Raw genomic sequence first — 21826 nt, forward strand, 5'->3', positions numbered from 1 at the left:
GCAATCCAGCCTCTGCACCGCGTGCTCCTATAGCTCACCGTGGGCGCAGAGCACTACCCCTTGGACGATACCCCCCGACGCAAGGTACGGGGTTAGTTGCAGCGAGTTCCCTCCAACGCACCCCGTATCTGCAGGGCCGAACCGGGTTGCTAATAAGGTTCGATAAGCGCGCCCCGTATCCATAGGGGCGGGCTCCGGGTACAACCATGTACCTCCTAATTGCACCCATATCCCCAGGGTCGCCTGGGTATGCAGACCAGGGCCTTCTAACCGCACCCGTTGTCCGCAGGGCCGGCTCTGGGTGCAGATTATCGGCGAGCTGCGGCGAGGCGTCAAGCTGAAGAAGGTCGAGTTCACCCACACGCCTACCGAGTTCGAGCTGACACCGTACGAGATGCTGATGGACGACATCCGCTCGCGCCGCTTCAAGCTGCGGAAGGTGATGGTGGACGGCGACATCCCGCCGCGGGTGAAGAAAGACGCGCACGCCCTCATCCTCGAGTTCATCCGCGGCCGGCCGCCACTCAAGAAGGTACGTTTTCGGTGCGGTACGGTACGGTACGAATGTACCGTCAGGCGATCACTTCTGCAAAGCGGCGCCAGGCAACGCTCTTCCAGTCGTTTGACTACGGGCTGTGAGAGAGGAGGGGAGGGGGAATGCATTCGAGGCCCACGTTGTTAATAACACGCTGGTCGTGGCGGAGCGACAGGTGTTCGATCCCTGTTGGCCGAGTCTGAGGCAGGTCGTGCCCACCTAATTAACTCGCTGGGAGGCGAGCCAGTCGGGTCGGAAGGGTTGTGGCCGGTTCTTGTGGTGGCTGGTGCCTGACCACACCATAGTGCTGGTGTATCATGCAAATGTGAACGCTTACCACTTCCGCATGTATGTCGCACACAGCCTCGCCGTGTGCATCGCCTGCGCGGCTGATCCATGTGTTGTTTGGAAACTTCAACTTGTTCAATTGTAACGATTAGATAAAATATAGCTTTAAGCGGTGTTTATCTGGTATTTAGACAACATTTCTGCAAATGCGCATTGCCATAACGAGCGAAGCAACGAGCTGAATATTTATTTACTCCACGTGGTGCGCAATTCAAAACAGATTTCAGTTAACAAATCGCTTCCAGACACGATGAAGCCTACACAAATCACCCGTCGCCACGTTCGACGATCAGCAACAAATAGCGGCTGTTCCGCTGGATGGTCGGTAGCAGCCCTCCGCTGGGGGGGGGGGGGGGGGGGGGGGAAGGGGCTCGCCGCTCGTGTTCTCCGGGCCCCACCGCTCGTGGGCTCTGGGCCCCATCGTTCGTGTGCTCCGGGCCTCGCCGCTCGTGTGTTCCGGACCTCACCGCAGCGACGCCTGTCGCGGTGGCGTCGCAACAAACAAGCGCGGCCAGCGACGGCCCTGGCGTGACCACGCGCGTTTGGCAGGCCCGATCGGCCGGCCAGGGTCGTGCCCACATTGTCAGGCGCCCCTCCGGCGGGGGCCGCCCCGCAAAACAGCACGCCGCCCACTCCTCGTGCCATTAGCGGCCGCTTCCGGCCAAACAGCGGCCGACGGCACGCGACGCGAGCCCGCCCGCGCCTCGCCACGCCTCGCTGGTCGAGGCACGACTCGTGTCGGCGGCGCGGCTCGCTGGCAGGTTGGCAGCAGACGTGCAGGGCCCGGCCGCCCCCGTTGTCCGGAGGCGGCCCCAGGTTCGTCAGTCTGTCGTCCCGACGCACGCTCTGCGCGAGGCCCTTGACCCTCGTCTTCGCCATCCGATTCAAACCGGTTTCCGGTCGGCCGGACCGTGCGCGGAAGGTCGCCGCGCGTGTGAGTGGTCTGAGGACAGCCGGGGGAAGGCGGGCTGTTTGGCGCTGCTTTCAGCGATCACTCAAGGTCGTGGTTAATGTGCGCTAACGTGACACGTTTCAAAATCATGGTGCAGAGCTGCGCGTGGCGATTGGTAACATTGTACGTAGGCTTTGTCCAAGTGGCGACCGCTATTCTAACGCCGGTTCTGACATTATCAATAGGGCATTGGTATTTCGGTGATTATTTCGTATATATATATATATATATATATATATATATATACCATATGTGGCCATTGTTACACAAGTTTTTCGCGGTTTTCAAGGCCTCGCCAATGGGTCAGGCTTTTGGTCAGTCTGGTCAAAAGCTTAATTCTTTCGCTCCTTCCAAATGTGAGCCGTGATTAGTTGGCCAGAAGCTCAGCCATTTGAGAGTCATCATAGTCAGATCAGCATCAGACATTTGGTCTGCTCTGACTCGCCGTGTTACAGCGGGCGGGCAGTGCCTCGCTAGGTCGCCTCCGCGGAGCGCAAACAAGCGACACTCATCTCAAGCTGGGCCAGTATTCAAGCCGTGGCCTGCGAGCTCGGTGTGAGACGAGGGATTTAAGAGCGATTGGCGCTGCCGTAAATCATGGATCGGCCGTCGTGAGACCAGAGGCGGTAAATGTCCATATCTTTATGCCCGAGCTTATGGGAGCCTGTCGCAGTGCTCAGCATCGTGTTTTTATTCAGCAGTTAAGGTTTATCAATCGCATGGCGCTTCGTGTCCTGCGCAGGTCTATGATTTATGGTGAGCGCAACGTGTGAGATTTATGGTGAACTTGGACACGTGCGCTTGTGCGTCTCCTGATAAGCCCGGATGTCATGCGGAGGTGGAAAGACCAAAGCCACAGGCGTCTTTTTATCCTTTTACGGCGCAAACATGGCCGGGTTGTACCTCCGTAGTGTCGCGTGGATGTCGTGTGACCCACCGCTTGTAGGGCCATCTTGAGCAGATCGCTTTAACCTCTCGGTCTGTTCGGCTCTCTCCATGACCTGCGACTCTGCTTCGCACACGCAAGCACTGTGTTTGTTGGCACATGCAAACACTGTGTGTTGTTGGTCGTTTAGCGACAGACTAATTTTATGACCATCAGCTTGGGGGAGTGACATCTGGATGCAAATGCTATCCTAGTGAGAGTAAAGGCTCAAACATTAGCTCATTAGCTCTACCACCCCGTGGCTTGAACACCCCGTGGAACATTCACCCCGTGCGGTGCACCGCCCGCAGGGCAGGCAAGACATATGTGCATATTGTTGTTTCGTCCCGTACCATTACACCGGGCTCCATGCAGACTCGCCCATTTTTTATCAGGCTCAGGGTCGGCTCACAGATTTTGGGATCCATTTCAGCTGATGGCTTATAGGCGTTTCAGATTGTTTGATTCATTTCAGTTCAGACCCTTTGCTTGCGTCGAATTACTTGGCTCACGACTCGCGCGGCTTGCAAAACTAGATATCCCATTCAGTTCTGACTCGTTGCATGATGACTCATATACATATATATATATATATATATATATATATATATATATATATATATATTCGTAGCTTCTAGGATGGGTACAAATAGCCTAGTAGCAAGCATGAAGCTTGAACCTATCCAGTGTAGTGCAGCAAATAACACTTTTCCTGTAACCTGTTAGCAACCAGCTCTCTGAAGTCCCAGTTCTAGGCTACCACATTATACCTGGCGCCTACAACCCAGATCCATGAGTTATATAGCATGCGATGTGGACCTCGTACGCTACATATCTGTACCATGGAGTATCCTCTGGTTCCTGGCTGAATTTGGACAATTCTTATATTAGGATCAACAATGTTTTGTTTCCTGCTTGGAAACTATAACAACAGACTTTGTGCTTACCTTGCAAAAGCTGTACAACTCATGCCGCGTGCTGTTCCTTTTAACACTCTGTAATGGTCTGTTAAGTTGTGTGGGGCGTGCTGTGTTTCCTCCTGTTACCGTCTTAATTTTAGTCATATGGCTCACTGACACGACAACGTTAGAAATGATCGGTTCGCGGTTTAGATCATGCCGTTTACGAAGAACGTGAATCGGCTCATGGCTCAGAGCGGTGTATTTCGTACCAAGCCGACTCAGCCTACGGCCCACTCAAAACAGCTGGCTCGTGGGCCAATTCACGACTTAGCTTGAGTCGAACATAAGCCTGGCTCCATGTCCGCCTGGCGGGTGTAAGGGTCTCTCAGCGACGTACGAAAGCATGCGCGGCATATCCAGCCTTTCCCAGTCCAAACATCCTGAGGCGCCGCGCAGTAGAAGCCCAGCCCCCTCCTCTCCCCTCCCGGATCTGGCGGTGCCGTCGAGCCTGTCCTGACCCGGCTGACCCCCGCCACTGCACGGGACCTGGTCGCACATCTGGGTCAGGGCGGCGGGCAGCCGCGCCGGCTGGGCCCGACCGCCACGTCGACTCGAGCACGTCGCTGGAGCCAACCGACCTGAAGGACTGAATAGGCGCGCCGCGGCCGCGCGCAGTTTTTGGGCCGACCGCACGAGTCCGGCTCCGTTACACCCGCCCATGTGTATTGTGTTTTTGTGCACGATGGGGCTGGCAATGATCTCTCTTTCGTTTTGGGCACAAGTATGGCCCGCGTGGTCTAGATGTGTTTTTATTAGTTTTGCTGTCACTTCTTTGCTGCCGACTGGTCGCCATAGATCACTTTGTGTGCGTTTCCAGAGTAACTCCATTCCATTTGAGTCGCGTTTTTCGCTCCTCCGGGGCACTCGTTATTGTTATTTACCCGTTTAATATTACACACATCGGAAGAGGACGCCTCGTAATTTAGACCGATTCCCAGAGTTCGTCGTGTTTTTCCTCTTCTAATCGAGGCGCACTGGATGCCGAGCATTTACAACTCACAGACCACCATCCAGGCATGAAGGCGTATCATTTGGGCTGCCATGTGCCGTGCATGCACAAAGTGGAGTGCGCTGGCAGAATACCAAATACAGCTATCATCTAAGTTCAAGTGCAGTTGGCTTATGCAAACAACCAGTTATAAATGCTCAAAAATGGACGGCACTCCATTTTCGGTCGTTATCTTTAGTTTTGACCTTAACCTTTTCATCCTGTTTTCTGTTTGCATTCTGTATATTCAGTTTTCGCTTATTTTTCGAGAAACCATACCTTAAAAATTACCCCTCTTCCGGAACAGCCGTGGTCGGCCCTCTTCGCGTCTATCCCTTGCAGTCACTTTCACTCTCCTTCTGCATTCTTGTCTGCATTTCGTGGTAACCGCCGCCGCTTTGCTTTCAGGTCAGCGAGCGAAAGATCAGTAGTGCCCCGATGTCGCCCCGGAAGATCTCGAGCCACGAGCGACTCATGGAGTCCATCCGGAAGCAGGAGCACTCGCTCAAGAAGACTCCCTGCTCAGCTGTCAAGAAAGGTCAGTTTGCCGTGCTGGCCAGTGGGTATGCCTGCATGTCAGAACTCAGATGACACATATATGGTGGATGTCTTACATGTCTTGTTTCCTCTCGGATTCGTTTCGCGCACGTGCCGCGTGATTGTCCTGAATTATCGGAAGAATCTGGACACAGTCACCTGGCCATTACCAGCTCCGTACAGTGACGCGAGGGGCGCCGCCTTCGGAACGGTACTCGCTTCTTCCGGAACTCGTAAATGGTCAGTTAGTGCGCGATTTACAATGGCTGACGAGTGTGCGTCTCTACGGAGCTCTCTGGAGCGAGGCAACTGACCAAAGCAGCCGGAGGTGAAACGCGACGCTGTTGGCTTGAACTGCCCGGGCTAGAGGGCTATTGCGTCGGGGTAATTACCCGCGTAACCTGGTTAAATTATACCCTTAATTATCCCGACTTTATCTTGTTATCTCGTGGAACGCGCGTGGCCGAAAGGGACAGCACTAATGTTATGGGCAGTTTGTGCCCATGCCTTTGGGTAAGTCTCTTCCCAGACATATTATATGGGGTTACAAATTTCAAAGCGACATTGCCCAACATTTAGCGTCCACTTCCTTTGTTCATTCTTTTCCGGTTGTCCAGTGTATCACTTGTATGTATCATATGCATTATAATGGTGTATCATTAGTTTATTTCAACAGTCGCTTTACTGTCTATCGAAAGCAAGATGGCTCTCTGTCCTCATTATATTCCCCTGTCTTATTCCAGGTAATTCTTGAGCTATCATTCAACCTGCTTCAACGGGAGACATTTAATCTCTTGCAAAGGCCCGCTTAATAGCACTTGCAAAACAGTCATCTGGTTACTTTGATGTTCACATCGACGACTGTTGTATCATGAATAGTAGCTGAGTATATTGCGCAACAGATTGAAAGATTGCTTCCGCTCTACGCTCCCGGCCCTGCGGAAAGTCGGGGTCTAATTAAGTCAGAAACATGTGGGCAGGCATAGGTGTGTTGAGGGTAGGTGAATAGTTATGCGTGGGTAGAAAAGGCAACAAGCGAATCGGTAACGACTCTCGACCGCCCATGCTTGGCAGAACAGTGGCGCATAACTATTCGAGGACCGCCGAACCCGGGGTGGCGGGACCTTTCGTAGCTGTGTTTGACGTGCCGGTCTGTCAGCACGCGAAGGTGCCTATCACCGCACTCGTTACGGACAGATACAAATGGAAGCCGTAATGAGCCTGGGAAAGGACATTGGAACAGGATAAGATTGCGTGATGGGTGCTGCGGGATCACGGGAACCACCAGGGCAGCGCGAATCGGAGCTCCTTCCGCCGCCAGCTGGCCAGGCCTGCGTCATTATCTCCAACCGACTACATCGTGACCACCTCTGATATATTACGGCCGTTTTTGCGCGTCTGCTCGGAAGCGCTTCGATATCGCCGCCGGGAGGACCGGGTCGGCGGAATGCCGCGCCGGCATCGCCGCCTTTTTCTCGTGCTGCGCCGGGATCGCCACGCCCATGTGAGCCGTTTTTGCCGGGATTCTTGCCGGTGCTCCGTTTTCGCTACCGGATGGTGCGAAAAGCGGCGCAGCCAACGGTCTGGCCCGGGGGTCACGTTCCTAGCATGAGCCGCCGCAGAAAAACAGTATGCAGGAAACCCGCAGGCATAGAATGGGTCGATGGAACAGTACATGGTGTCCCGTGCGTCATGCTGTCGTGCCTATCATCGTTTCGCAAAGTGTACCAATCTTTGAGCGCCAAAATACCTTTATGTGACGCTTCAGTGGGCAGGTTGATTTAACGTTCTTTGAACAGGGTGTCGGCCTCAGACCGCGTGGGGAATATTATGATTGATCCGGTCATGAATAAGGAGATAGGAGATACTCAGTGGAGAGTATATCTTTTTGGTCTGAAATGAATCGGTCCCAGGAATCCTGCCAAGAACAGGAAGCTTCTTCAATCAAAAAAAAAAAAAAAATCAGATGCCACATTGCGATCAATTTTTTTAGCCAGAAAAATTCACCGTTTTACGCTGAGTAGGTGATCGAACGTTTCCCACCATAGTTTGAGACAGACTTGATGGCAATACACTCATGTACGAAGACGGTCGTCGCCTAAGCAGCAGCGATGTGCATTCTGGAGTCAGTTTCACCTAGATGCCACGTGCGTTCTTCTTTGAGACTATGTTTTTCTTAGAGCGTGCAACTGCTTCGGTCATTCGCGTTGGTCCGAGACACACGACCGTACCGAGGACAGGGGGTGGGGAGCGGGGCATAACTGCTGTGTGCGGATGCGAACCAGGGACCCCGCTCCCGCATATGGCCGAATGCTTTAACCAACGGAGCTAACGCCTCTCCCTGGATGATGTCCAAATCTTGTCGTTCGAAGTCAGCGGTGAGTTCTTCGGAATCGAAGCCGCCTTGACCTGGGCTCTTTATCTTCGCGTATGATGACCGAGACAATAGAATGTATTGCCTTTATGTCGATTGTCACTGTAGGGCCATTACCATTACAGTAATTCGAAAATAGAACTCCGGTCGTCTCGATCAAGGGGCCGGGTCCTCTCACCGCAGCACCACTCACGCCACCCGCGAAATGATCGCGGCGTGGTTTTATGCGTGGTCATCGTTCCGGGTCCCAGCGTGACGATCCTCCTTCATCGTTCCGGGTCCCAGCGTGACGATCCTCCTTCATCGTTCCGGGTCCCAGCGTGACGATCCTCCTTCATCGTTCCGGGTCCCAGCGTGACGATCCTCCTTCATCGTTCCGGGTCCCAGCGTGACGATCCTCCCTCATCATTCCATACGTCATTACGTCCTAAGCTCCGTGAAAGAAAGTGCGGGTAAATACTAAATTATAGAGGCGCGTAAGTCTTATTACTGAGCCTTGCCATTCATGGTGATTATGTGTCGTAAAACGCTGACTGCGAGCAATCTGTGATGCCGATTCGAGAGCCATGCGTGTGGAATTAGGGTTTTCTTTCTAGGCTCAACTGGTGCTTGTTTGGGCTCACTTTTGCCAGCCTCTGCTACAGCTGGACTTGAACAGTTCACTGTGATGACCTCAGTCCACTGCATGGGACAATAGCAAAGGTGCAGGAAAAGCCCTGCACGCTATTAATGTCACATGATGGCCCGAATTTAGAACGCTGCGCAGCAGGAGAGCGAGGGGTGCGTCCAAAGTGTTGTCTTGGTCTGCTGTCGTCCTGGCCCTGGACTCCCCAACGACCCAGATGGCCTGGCGTGACTGTGAGCGCGTTTCTAAACAAGATTAGGGCATAGTAGGACTGTTTGCGTTTCTCGCGTGTCGTTCGGCCGGCGGACTTGCTCTAGGTTTATTTTGGGCGGTAAGCTATACACCCTGGGAAATGCGTTCACGGTCGCTGCCCCCCCCCCCCCCCCCTCCCCTCTCCCGCCTTTCTCCCTTCCTCTTCTCGAAGCCAGCGAACGTGACCGCGCGGTGCGAACGGCTCTGGCTGCTAGTACGCCCCTCCTCGCGCGCGGCGCGGCGCATAATTGCGAGGCGTCGGTAGCATTCGAAGCAGGAGCCAACGAAACCGATACCGTGGGACCGTCCACCGACTGCACGGCGCGTGGGGTTACGCCGTGACGGCTGCAAACGCCGGTCACCGCAGCAGGTAGCTGGGGCGATACCCGCCGCGTTTTGAGTGCAATGTTCTTGATTGGATTTTACCACCGATGCTGTAATTTTTTGTCGGTTTCGATAACCTGCACGGCGATCACGAAAACGATTTACTTTGAGAAAATGCTTGGCATCGTCATGCATGTAATCAGCGTGACCGGACGCCTTCCTCTCGTCGGGCTCTGTGACCGGCCGACCCGCCAGCGGGCTGGAGCCGCCACCGCGCGGAGGCCGACCCCTGCCGCACATGCTGTGCCTGGAGGTATCGCATTCTGCCGGAGATAGGCGTGGTGCAGGCTTAATACAGGAGACTGCGGCAGACGTCTGGCCTTTTCAATAGTGTAGAGTCAGCCGTGCGGGTCCCAAAATGGATCTTGGTTAAAATCTGAGGTTGTCTGATGTCCCCGGCCGCTAAAAGTTCCCAAGCTCACACTTGTGGTTAGTCGTGACTCTAGCCATTCTCAAAATAGAAAACAAAAGTACTGTGTCGTGAGGGGCGCCATCTCTGGTCGCGTCTGCCAATGATCAACCGCCGGAAGGAGGCGAAAATGAAAGCAAGCGTTCCCAGGACATGGGCCGGCTAATCATTCAGCTCGGCTGACCATGCCTGTCGTGCGTTCGCACAGCGTCGGTGGCAGGTCACGGTGTGGCGAACCTGGCCGCGGACAGTGTCTGACACGGAAGCCGTGCTCTGCGGACCGCAGCTTCTGGAGCTGCTGTCGGAGGCTGTAGTTTGTGCAGCCCGGCGGTAGCGCGGTCGCATTCACAGCAGCTGGCGGGCGGGGCCGGACGACCCGGCAGCAGCCGTCCGTGACCCCTGCTGGCCGATGACCTTCGTTACCCGACGCCGCTCCCTCCGACATACCCTGACCTGACCTGGTCATGTCTCAGCCACTGATCGGCTTGACCTGATCGAGCAACTGGACAGTAAAATTATTTTAGTTTGCACGTAACTTGACGAGTAAGCTCTAATGCGGAATGTTCTGAGGCGCGTTACAAAAATCGCTTCCGCTAAGGCCATTTACATGGGCTATGCTATCCACGATTCAAAGCCACAGCCTCCGCCTGTGGATCGACAGCCGCCCTGCGGCCTGCTGACGTCTCAAATTGGCTGTGACTTCACGCAGGGGCGGGCCAAAGCGTTTGGTGCCCTACATTCGATGCTTGGTCGCGTGGTCCTTCTTGGAAGAAAGGCCACACAACCTGATAATTTTCGATCAACCGGAAGGAATGCGGGTGATTGCATGTCAGAGTCTATGGAGTCTGCTCCGCATCGGCGGCACTTCCGAAGTTATGTCGCGCGCATGGAGAGGTAATTGGTGGATCAGACTAGTGATCGTAAGATGATCCGGCCGGAGGCATGATCTCCCTAGGCCACCGCTTGGATGACGACCGTGACCTAGCGGATCACCCGTGACAACCACGCAGTCAACCCGCCACGCCTGACCTGACCTCTCGGGTCACAGCTGCCGCTGACCTGACCTCACCGTTGACGTCGTCGCGACCACCCGTCGAAAGGTCCGAGTCGAGGCCTCGCGTCTCGGTACGGTGACGGAGGACGACGACGGTCTGACCGGCGCCCTGTCCCTTCACGGTCGCGTCCCACCGCTCCCGTCGTCGTCGCCGCCGCCGCTGCTAGCGTCGTTCAGGGTCACACTGGCCGGTGGCCGGCGGTCGGGCTCGTCGGGCCTCGTCGAGCCTTGTCGGGCCTCCGGTTAGTCGCGGTATCTGTCAGGCTTCACCGGTCGTCGCGGTGGAAAGCCGGCTTCGCGGCTGGGTTTCGTCGGGCGAGGCTGAGGCGCCAAGCAGGTTTTCAATGTTTGCTGAATGGTCTGCATGACGTCCGTCTTTCATTACGCCCGGTGCTCTGACATTCAACGCGACGGTTTTGTTCTGTGCAAAACAAAGTGGTACCGTGGAAGCGGTCTATTATCCTGACAGCCAAATTTCCGGGCCTTGTGTGGATAAGTCAAGCGGTGTGTACCAGACGCCTGCCACACCCGTGGGCATTGCAGAGAGATCTGTCCAACAGCTGATAGACAAGGTTATTCTTTACTTGTCGGGTACTTCCCACGCCGGGACTCCCATTAATATGCTCCTCTTTCTGAGACCTACAAAAACAGGCGGACATCAATACCGCCGGTTCGTCCCACGCGGTGCTGGTGGCTCTCTCCTACGTCTGACAACGCCCAGTGTATATGACTGTGACCCGGATATGCGAGGTCGCATTCCTGCGAAGGACGCTGGGTGGTGGTGGGGGGGGGGGGGGGGGGGGGGGCGTGACTTCTCGCCGCGCGCGCCGCATCCGCCGCGTCCGTACGTCATCCGGCGTCTGCTCGTGCCCACAGAGGCGCGCTGAGACGTTCCAGAGTTTGTCAGGTGAGAAAGGCAGAGGGATCAGGAGTCGGCCGGACCGCTCCTGACCGCCAGCCAGGAGATAGGCGGACTCCGGTCAGGAGCCGGCGTGACAGACGTCAGGAGACCGTCCGTCGGTCATTAAGCGGGCGGTGCTACATTCAGTCACGATTCACAAGGTGTGACTGCCATCCAGTCGAAAATGTCGACCCTCAGGCCGATTCTCGGGGGGTCGTGTCTACACAAGTCAGGCGGGTGACAGGCTGAGCAGCAAGGCCTGCGGTTTCATGGTGACTAAATGTATGACCTGTGCTTCCGGTGGTGCGAAATTGAACAGAGCCCGCAGGCTCCGGCCAGACCCGTGTTCATTCGGAACTCGCCTAAATGAATGAAAATGAATGTCCAAAAATGGATGTCCACATGAGTGCCGATGTGTACGCTCGGGCGGCAACAAATGTGTACGCTCGGGCGGCAACAAGTGATCGTCCGCTCGAGATCTCAGTCTCCTCACACCGAGACCGTCGGCGCCACGCCTGCGAAGCGCCACTGCAACGGAGCAAAATGTCTGGAACGAACTTCTTTCAACGCAAGTTGTTGAAGTTGTGCGAGTTTAAATGAGTATTTGCGCGGGGCTGCGATGCAGTCAGGTCACGTTATCTGCTCACGATCCACGTCTCACGTTCCATTTGTATCTGGCAGACGTGATCGTTTCGTGCGTGCTGATGCAGATCACCCAAACACTTTTCCGGCGCACCTTTCACAGACCGTGTCGGGTCGCTTATCACGGGTCGTCTTCTTGTGGCCATTACTCGCACGATCTCCGCACACAATAAGCAATGCGCCGGCGCCGTCTCGACCCCATTAGCGCACGACCGGCCCCCGGCGAGCGTCCATCCGCGCAGACCAGCCGAGCCGGAATGGTGTCAGCTGGTCGCGCGGCGCGACCTCTGACCGACCCGTGCAAGGTTGCGCGTTTTCGTGGAAAGCGCGCGCCCGTGGCCGGGCTAGAGCCGGCCCGAGGCGGGTCCGCCTCATTTCACGCGGTGAAGCGGCCTGTTTGAGCCGAGATAATTGCGGAGGTTTTGTTGTAATATGACGCTGGCGCACGCCTCATTGTTTTCGCCCGGGAAAAACGTATCACGGCTATTGGATACGCCAACGCCGACGGCGTGCAGCGCGGGAGCCCTAACGCAGCGGTGGTCAGCAGAGCCACCTATCGAGCTTTTCCTGAACTGGCGGTGCACGGTGCCGACGCAGAGTTGGCCGAAGTTGTTCCCGGAGATATTTTGAGGCATCAAAAAGAGATGGCTTGAGATTTTGGGGCCGAGGTCCGTTTGGCAGCATCTGTTATAGGCTGACATCCATTTGGTGGCTGCCTTATAGTTTTTATAATTATAGGAACTGTAATTATTCGGACAAAATAAGTGATTGACCAAAGATGGGCACTGAACCCCACCCCTGCTCCCAGGTGCCGATTTGTTTCGATTCCGTTTCGGCGGAACCGACTCCTTCTTCGAGTTACGGTGCATAGGATTGATTTCGGCCCTGACGCCGAGCAGCCTGGCACAGTTTTGAAGCCCCCTCGATCTCAACTCAATCATTAATGGCTTAGTTCCGGAATTCATGCGGTTCGAATCGATACTGACGACAGTGGTTATGATATAAGCAGTTCTATGGTCTTCGCAGATGCTTGCAGCAACACTTTTTATGTTATCGCGACGGTATCTATGAGTTTTTCACTACCACTAGCTGTTGTGCTTTAAATTATATTGTCACAGGACTGTGCATTAGGCTCAGCTACGGTCCTCACTTGACATATGTCCAAAGAAATCGATACCGACCTGACTCAACAACGCTTTAATCGATTCGGGGGTTGTTTCTGCGTTTACCCTGGGTCAAGCAAAGGCCTGCTTAAGAGAGACCCCAATACTGGAGACTGGTACAGCACGTCATTTGAAGTCGGGGATGAAACGCATTGAGGTTAATAAGAAGGTGGGGGTCAAACTTTGAGAAAAAAACACGCTTCTTCACGCTGTTGATGCTTTCTGGCGACTAATTTATGTCACCGACTACGAGACCGACTACTGTTACCGACTTCACCGACTAAGAGACGAGCATTCGGTAAAAAAGTCTTCAAAGAGAGGCAAACTCCACCACTCAGAGTAGGTCGCAATGACTTGTGCTCATAGAAAACAAAATAAGTCACCTCATTGTGTGTTTGGAAGCTGCCGGGAAGCAAATTTGCCAGTTATTTAAGGAAATCATGATGCCAAGGGAGCTCAGTTTAGATCCCTGCTTACTGCCGAGAAATTAAACCATTTGCCAGTAGGCAGGCGCTGTTCGTCTGCAGTGAGCATCTGACTGGATCCACAATGTCAGGATCAAATGCATGGTGGCATGGCCTTGCCTGCTTTGGCACTCGAAGCATGAAATAACGCTACTGCATCGCACATTAACGCATTTCATGGTCAGTTTTCGCTGCTATAGATGTTGGCTCAACAAACTTAGATAACTTTAAGCGTCATTATGTGTGACACCCTGAAAATAAATTCGTCGGTCAAAATAAACCAACCGGCCAAGTGGTAAAGTCACAGAAAATGTTTTGCTATTTGCGAGATACGTCAACCAAAGGTTGTGCGCCCTAATAGATCAGGACAGCATTGCGTGTGGAGGGTCTGGAACGGTTGGGTGCCTCGTTGGTGTCAGGCGTGTGATGACGGCCTTCTACATGTATCACCTTTACATGGTGTGCTCCTCCGCTGCTAACGGTTGCTCATTAAAGATCTTCTGAAATGGAGTGTTCCACATTTGTATGAGATTTGAACTGAAATAGCTATATTGGAGATCATTCCGTGCAGTTTACAGCCGTGCCTTTCTAAGACCTAAGCCTTTCTATTTTCTGAGTTACACACCCGCGAAGATGTGCATACTATTTCAGGGAGATTATTTAAAAGTCACTTTGACATCAATGACGCTATAATAACGTCATATAAATTCTGTCATTCCATTAGGCATGCGGCGATCAAGCCCAACTTTTCCAGTTGTTCATATCTAGAGTTCGTGAGCACGATTTTCAGATATCGTGGCCGTCAATTGACTCTCCATCAATGCTGTGTAAGGTACGATGACGTAATCAAGCAATGATGTGTTGAGAAGCATATTTACTAAAAAGAAAAGTTGTGTTACCTAGAGCGGTCTTTTCAACTTATAAGTATACCAATATGAGTGAGCTTATTCCATTCTATGGGACGCTTCCTTTAATATATTCAAATGTGGAACAATGCCTTTTATGGAGCTCTGTAGCAATATTTTATCTATTATGCCAAAGTCTCTTTAAGTTGAGTTCCCGCCCCTAAGAGATTAAGATTCTGTAGGAACAAAACCTTGACCTTGTCCCGGCACGTTTCGGCCTGGTTTTTTGTTGTCTGCACCTCGCCTGTGATTGGCTGCCGTTGACAGGTTAGACGTCCGCGCCTCAGATCTGGGGCACCTCGCCACCGCGGCGATGATGATCGGCCATGAACGCGCTCCAACATTTCGTCTGTCTCTCACCCGGGGTCTCAATGGGCGAGGCGTCAAATGAGGAATGAAATGTCGACGGTTAGACTGCTGGGAACGCGTGTGGCGGGTTATCCGCGTGGCTGTGCCGTCACGCCACCAGACCACAAATTCCACCGTCCACCGCACCGCGGGTCCACATATCTCACCAGCCACCAAATGGCACCAGGTGCGCGTTATCACACACGCCCACGCCACCCAATACATATCCTTTGTGTTCTTTTCGTTGTCGCCAGCTGAAATGTCAGCAGTCCATTTAATTATGGCGGCCGCCTGCCTGACCACTTCGGACTGAAATAGCCGACACGCCTCCGTACCTGGCGACCTACAGGGCAGGGCGGGCGGAAGCCCCGCCCCCGCCATGCCGCCGAGTGTGAACGCCCCGCCCCATCATCCCACCGAGTGTGACCACCCCGCCCTGCCCTGCTTCTGGCGTGCCGCCGATGCCAGACCTGAAGCTCAGTCCTGGGATACGCTCATGATCTTGCATAGCTATGGTCCACCCCACATACTGCTCTCAAAAGCCATCGCGAGCGTTTTTGGACCATCAGGCGCAAAGCCGTGGGCGGACCTTCGGCCCCGCCCCCGCGCGCTAAGCCTCTCCGGGCGCTTCTGCGTGTCGCGCGCGGCCGGCGCGCAGCCGCGCCGCCCGGTCAATACGGACCGGACCGGGTCAGGGCCGCCGGCGGTCGGCGGGAATCGATCCCGCCTCCGCCTCGCGCCGCCAACCACCGCCAGAGCAGTGCGCGGCGTGGCGAAGCCTCCAGGTGACCTTGCGGGGAGGCGCGGGGCGCCGGGGTGCCACCTCGGCCCGGCAGCTGCGGCGATCGGTGACCTTCACCTGTGGAGGACGAGTGGTACGACCTGCTGACCTGTGAACCAGTTTGGTGGTGGGCTTGGTGGTGGTCGTGCTCGGGGAGTGCAGTGGCTGTGCTGCGCTGGTAAACGGTAATTACCTGTCGTTTTTTTGCATCGGTAATTACCGATCGCCTCACCCTTGCGTTCAACCTTGATAGCTCATTGGAAAAACTGGCAGGGCGATTAAACGCAGTGGGGGCTGCGTATTGACTGTGTTGACGCAAGAGTTTGCCTACATATCATCAGCCATTTGTGTCTGGAGTGATGGACGTGTATTCACGGAGGCCTTTCAAGGTGGCGATGCACTCCAGAGGAAATCGTCCCATCTTGTGGCGTACTCAAGTACACGGTTGAAATTCACCTCGCAACTGCAGTTGCAACAATCCGCCCGTCATCCTCTATCGCACCCGGACCCGCCCAGATATTCATCACCGCCCGGTGGGTAAACCGCGTGGGGTTGCGAGCGGCGGTCCGCGCGTGTTGCCACTGGCCGCCCCGGGCTCTCATTTGTATGCGGCCCGTGCCCCGGTCAGCCCAGCTGGTTACCGTGCTCATTTGCCGGCGCGACCCGGGGCGCTAGGTCGGCAACAGCTATCGCGGTCACCGCGCAGCTCGCGGCGTTCCTGGAAGAGAGCCGCGCCGGAGGACGGTGGCCCGGGGTCGTCGCGCGTGAGGAGCAGCGCTGTTGCGCAGTCGGGGCGCGGCGGCGTGGCGGCGTGGCGGCGCGGCCGTGCGCTGACGACACCCTGCGGTGCACGCCCCGGCCTCGACCGCGCGCCGCGTGGGAGATCGCACGACCGCGCCGCCTGACCCGCGCGGTCGCGCGCGACCCGACCTCTCCCAGGTGCCTCTCCCGGCCGGCGCCGGGCGGTGACGTCACGGCGCGGCGAGCGCGCCGAAACGAAAGTAGCGCCCGCTGACTGTCAGATGACGCCGGTGGCCGGTGCTGTGGACACGCGCGCGCTGCGCCCGTGGCGAGCCGGCGAGTGCTGAGCTGTGTTGAAGGTGCATGGTGCTGTGCACAGCGCATATCAACGTCAACATATCGTGGTGTGTGGACGGGCGGCTCGTAGTGGCACGGCATCCCGAAGTTGGTATTTTGTTGTACGGAAAACTTCACGAGAGCTGTTGGACCCGCGCCGGACGTGTTCCGTTCTGCAGCTCTGACCGCATTGCAAGAAGCGAGTGATCGCGGAGAAGGCTCTGCATCCGCCGTGTGCGGCACTGCTCCACGCCGCGTGAAGACCTGAGGCTGTCGCATCCCTGCCCAGCGCACCGGTCACCGCGAGGGCCGACCACGACGGTGGCGGTAGCGCTGGCTGGCGCTGCGCTGTGAACGCTGCGTATCTCTGGCCGAACGCTCCGCTCATGCCGTCTACTCATCTATCACGTCTGTGAGGCGGTCCAGTGCTGTGTCCCGAGCAGCAGCAGCAGCGGCGGCTGGTGAAGGGGCGGGACTCCGTCAACAGCCTGATGAGCGAGGTCTCCCACACGGAGCCGGAGCCGGCCGTGGCCACGGGTGACTCGGCCTCGGAGCAGGCAGTACCCGTCCCGGTCGTTGACCAGGCCGGGATGGACGCGTTGGATCGGTCGGAGTCGACCGCGTCGGACCGGCTGGAATCGGACGCGACGGACCGCTCCGAGTCGGACGCGGAGTGGATCGACGCCCAGGAGGCTGACGCCGGCGATGTCGCTGCGTCGATCGTCGGCAACGACGCGGACCATGACACCGGCGGGGGCAGCGCCGCCAGCGGCGATGCGGGCGAGACGGGCGACGTTGAACCTTGGCAAATGACACCAAAGCATCGCGCACACGTGCCGCTGGAAGCCAGCGAGCCAGACTCAACGCAAGTTGGAGAAGGTGATGGAGAAGGTGATGTAGCCGACCACGTCGCGCCTGACACGACGGTCGATTTCAGCGTGGATGCTGGGGATACGACAGAGCCTGGGGCTCAGCATTGCGGTGCTACGACGTTGGGACGCTTGGAACATGAGCAGTCCTCCAGCCAGACTGAGCTGCAACCCGACAGCGGCGATGCCGATCAGGCGGACATGCTGAACTCGCCGCCGCTGGCGCCGGTCGGTCTGGACGGGACAGTTCCGCCAATCCCCGCTGTGAGAACACGTTTCACCGTGCAAGAAGGGAACGTCGACGACAGCCCGGAGAGAACCAAAATCGCACTGGACACGGGATTAGTCAAGGAGAACGAAGGGAACGACGATTCTGCTTTCGCTGAAGTGCCCGATAACTTGCTAACCTCGCCTGATCATGACCGTCGCGTTCAGGAAGAGAACGAAATCAACCAACTGAAGACAGACTCAGGTGAGGCCCTGTTGGATTGTGGGCATTGCCTTCCTGCTCCTTACCGACGTCACTACTTTCTCTCAAGGTTTTGCCACCTTGACATCCCCTCATTCTAGTCTTATTCACTTCCAGCATTAGCAGCAAGTCTTTTGCCATCGGCCATCTTGCTTTTCCCGGCTACATATCGCCTGCAGGCTGGTTACGCCTGGGCCGTCCCGCTGTTTGCAGCCACAAGTCGTTTCCCCGGTTTTTGCCTGCCGTACGCACGTTATCTCAGGGCCATCGCAGCTGTACTTTGCTGGGTCTTTGTCGGTGTTCCGCTTTTGCTCCATTTTCCTCGTTAGGTCCGTTTCCTGAGATTTCCTGCTCGGGGTGTGGTCTTGCCCTTCTTGCCTCTGGAATTTTCGATTTCCGTTAAGGAATGAGCGTGGCCGCATGGCCGACTCCTGGCTGTGTGCCGCGCAGAATGTGGGCCGTAGGGCTCACGTGGTAGTGCGGAAGCATAGGTGACGGGATGTGATCCATGTGGAAGCAAAATGATACTGGAACAAGTAGGGAGGTGTCGACTGTATCATTTGCTGGTGGTCAGTTGTATGGGTTATGTGAAGGTGTATGATGTGTTACTGGTCTTCTGTCGAGTGGACGAGCGATTATGTCCAGTGATCGGTAGGACTTGATCTGGCGCATGGGTATGCTATTTAAATAGGCATATCCGTCTATGAAGTGAATGAAACGTTGACTGCATTGATAAATGGGTATCCTCACCTTTTCACTCAAGAGCATACCGTTACAGCTAACCAGAAACGTGCAGGAAAATGATATTCGCATGTTTCAGCGTGCTACGCAGTTTTAAATGTGAGGGCCAATTCCCACGCGGTACTTCATCCTCTAATCGTTGATCTGCAGCATCGTCTTTGCACTTGAGCCAGGATTGAGTGTTCACACAGCCACCTTATCACCGCCATTGTGCTCTCTTGTGCTGTGCGCTAATCATATTGCGCTAATAATACGTGCTCTCTTGTGCTGTGTGCTAATAATACGTGTTCTCTTGTGCTGTGTGCTAATAATATGTGCTCTCTTGTGCTGTGTGCTAATAATATTGCGCTAATAATACGTGCTCTCTTGTGCTGTGTGCTAATAATACGTGCTCTCTTGTGCTGTATGCTAATAAGACGTGCTCTATTGTGCTGTGTGCTAATAATACGTGCGCTTTTGTGTTGTGTGCTGCCAAATACTTAGTCAACCGGCTTGATCTATTCTTGCATATCTCGCGCCGCGCAGGTCATCATCATAGGCATTAGTACTCCACTGTGCCGGCGGTAGGCGTGCCAACGCGATTGCGGCGCGCGGCCCGAGATGAATTTGTCATGGATCCCTCCCTAACGAGATTCGGCTGTGTTGCTCAAGCAACGTACAGTTGAATAATGTTGTGGCATGTTCTCGCAAGTTTAATGCTGGGAACGGCACACTGCAATGACATCTCTTGCGACGCTTCCCTGGATGATGCAAGACCTGGGAAGCGACATTTACTCTTGCCGAAATGTTCGCCTTTCCCCTGACATTTCGGGACACCCCGGAGTGTTTCTGGGCCGCGTCTCTGCCTGTCGCCCGCTCGTGCTGCGCTTCTCGGCGACACTCCCTGTCCGCGCCGGTGCCGTGCGACTCAGCCGTCCGGTCGGCAGCCTGCTCTGTCCTTGTCGGCACGCACCATCTCACGCGCCGTCACGCGGCTGTCACGCGCTGTCACGCGGCCGGCGGCGCCGCGCGACGGTCACTTGCGCGTCGCATTTCTCCGACAGCCGGCGGCTTTCTTCCCGGCGGGACCGGGCGGGAGCACGCCGCGGTCCGGCGCGGCCGCGCGCCATAACTGGCCCCGCCGCGCCGTAACCGGCCCCACTGTGGACCGTTGCATCACGCGCGTGATATACCGACGGTCACCGCCGGCCGTCGGGAAATGAAAAGTCGGGCTGGCGGCTACGATATGGGAGAGCGGGATGTAGGCCTGGATATGGGGGGGGGGGGGGGGGGGGGGGGGGGGGGGGGGGGGGGGGGGGGGGGGCGTGGTAAGAAGTACGGGGTGGGGCTGCGCCAGGGCAGCCCGAGTGGATTGAATAGCATGTGGCTAAGGAAAGTGTTCTGGCAACTTATACTTTTTGCTGGAGTGACGCAAATCAATTCTGACAACATACGAATGTAATCACAGTATTCCCGTTAACAAACTTAAGGTGCTGGAGTGCACTCGATGCCTGGCATTATCATCGGAATATTATCAGATAGCCCACTAAAGTTTCCTCTTAGGCATGTTCAAAGTCGTTGCCAGCCTCCGCGGTACACGCCGAGTTTGGTTAGCTTCGGCCATGGTGGCCAATGTCGTCACGATTTGTTTACAGTGCGTTCGATGCTCGCCATCACGTACCACTGTTTGCGATCTCGGTCTACACGTTCCCCTCGGCATCCTCAGCCCCCCCCCCCCCCCCCTCCCCCAAGCTGCCCTGCACGCAGAGCCGTCGTTAGACTGCTGCGGCGGCCGGCGCCTGGCCGGCGGCGCTCCCGTGCTACGCCCACTGTGGCGCCCACTGTCACCTGCCGGGCTCATCGGGCTGATGAGGCGGGCAGACGGGATTGAAGTGCCGCCGCGTGTTGGCCCGCGGCGTCTGCCCAGGGGACCGGGCAGACGAAGGTCGAGGCGCTAGGCAGACGTGCTCGAAGCGACCCCGTGTGAAGTCCCTGGTGAGAGGGATCCCACTGAACTGGATGCAAAATGCCAGGTTATGTCATTGATATATGTGGACAAGGAAAATGTGCCACGTAGTTTGCTGCATGAGATCGCGGCTATTATGTATGGCTGGTGTTAGTTACGTGACATACCACTACGGGCATAATCGCGAGATCGGTGTGTGAAGTTAGCCCATTTTGAGTGGACATGTATCCGTCTCTTCAAGAAAAGATCGGTCTTGCTGTGCCGGTGTGGGGGAGGTGCCTCCAGTGGCTCTAAAGCAGCACCGACGAGAACGCCCTCGGTTTGCCAACGCATGAGATGCTTGAGAACGTGATGAGAACTGTGGGCTCGTTTCTGAGAACGTGATGAGAGCCGTGAATGCGCATCTGAGAACGTGATGAGAACCGTATATGCCCCACTAAGAGCGTAATGAGAGCCGTGGATGCGCCTCTGAGAACGTGACGAGAGCCGCGTCAACATGGCGCTGCGGTGAGGGGAGTTGCAGAGCCCCGTCGCTCGCAGCGCCTTGATGTGAAAGCTCGGTAATGGGGTCATTCAAATTGTTTCGTGCAGCTTATTTGGTAAGGCCGCCAGCCGCCCCGTTTTCCGCATTGCGTTTGCAAGCTGACACATTTGGCAGCGCGTTCAGAGCTTACCGTGTCGCAGTCGTGATAGGAGTTGAATGCGAAGTGTTGACTTAAAGCTGTGGTGATCGTGCGGTGTGGCTTATGGACTTACAAACGAATGTGGTGGAACAACATGTCTTAAAGGGAGTGTTCCACATTTGTATGGGAGTTTGAGCTGAAATAGCCACCTTGAAGACCTTTCGGTGCTAGTCACAATCATGCCATTCTTGAGACCTAAGGCGGCTGGTTTCTGAGGTACACACCCTCGAAAAGGGAAAGGTAAATCGGGGAGAGTGTTTCAAAGTCAGCTTGGCATTCTTGGCGTCATAATAACGCCATTCAAATCCTGCCATTCCATAAGCCATACGGCGATCATTTTCAAGAAAAATATTGTTGTCGAGGCGTTCATAGCTGGCGTTCGTGAGCGCAATTTCCAGATATAACGGCCGTCAACTGGCTCTCAGTCAATGTCGTGCAAGGAACCATGGCGTAATCAAACCATGACGCATTGGGGAACATATTTATTAAACAG

General features: G+C 55.5%; 1 protein-coding gene across 4 annotated transcripts in view; it reads left to right on the top strand.

The window, feature by feature from the left end:
• LOC119105723 (protein spire homolog 1) overlaps nt 1-21826 on the top strand; it is a 100425-nt gene that overhangs the window by 66338 nt on the left and 12261 nt on the right. For 3 of the 4 annotated variants that reach the window (XM_037229202.1, XM_037229203.1, XM_037229204.1), the window contains 2 exons: nt 290-532; nt 5119-5248. In XM_037229202.1, coding sequence (XP_037085097.1) covers nt 290-532; nt 5119-5248 — 373 coding nt within the window. Of the gene's footprint in view, nt 1-289; nt 533-5118; nt 5249-16570; nt 17968-21826 lie in introns of those variants that run through there. The other variant, XM_037229205.1, reaches the window with a different exon arrangement.

Source organism: Pollicipes pollicipes, unplaced genomic scaffold (assembly GCF_011947565.3).
Source record: "Pollicipes pollicipes isolate AB1234 unplaced genomic scaffold, Ppol_2.1 Scaffold_6138;HRSCAF=7277_pilon_pilon_pilon, whole genome shotgun sequence".
NCBI lineage: Eukaryota > Metazoa > Arthropoda > Thecostraca > Pollicipedomorpha > Pollicipedidae > Pollicipes > Pollicipes pollicipes.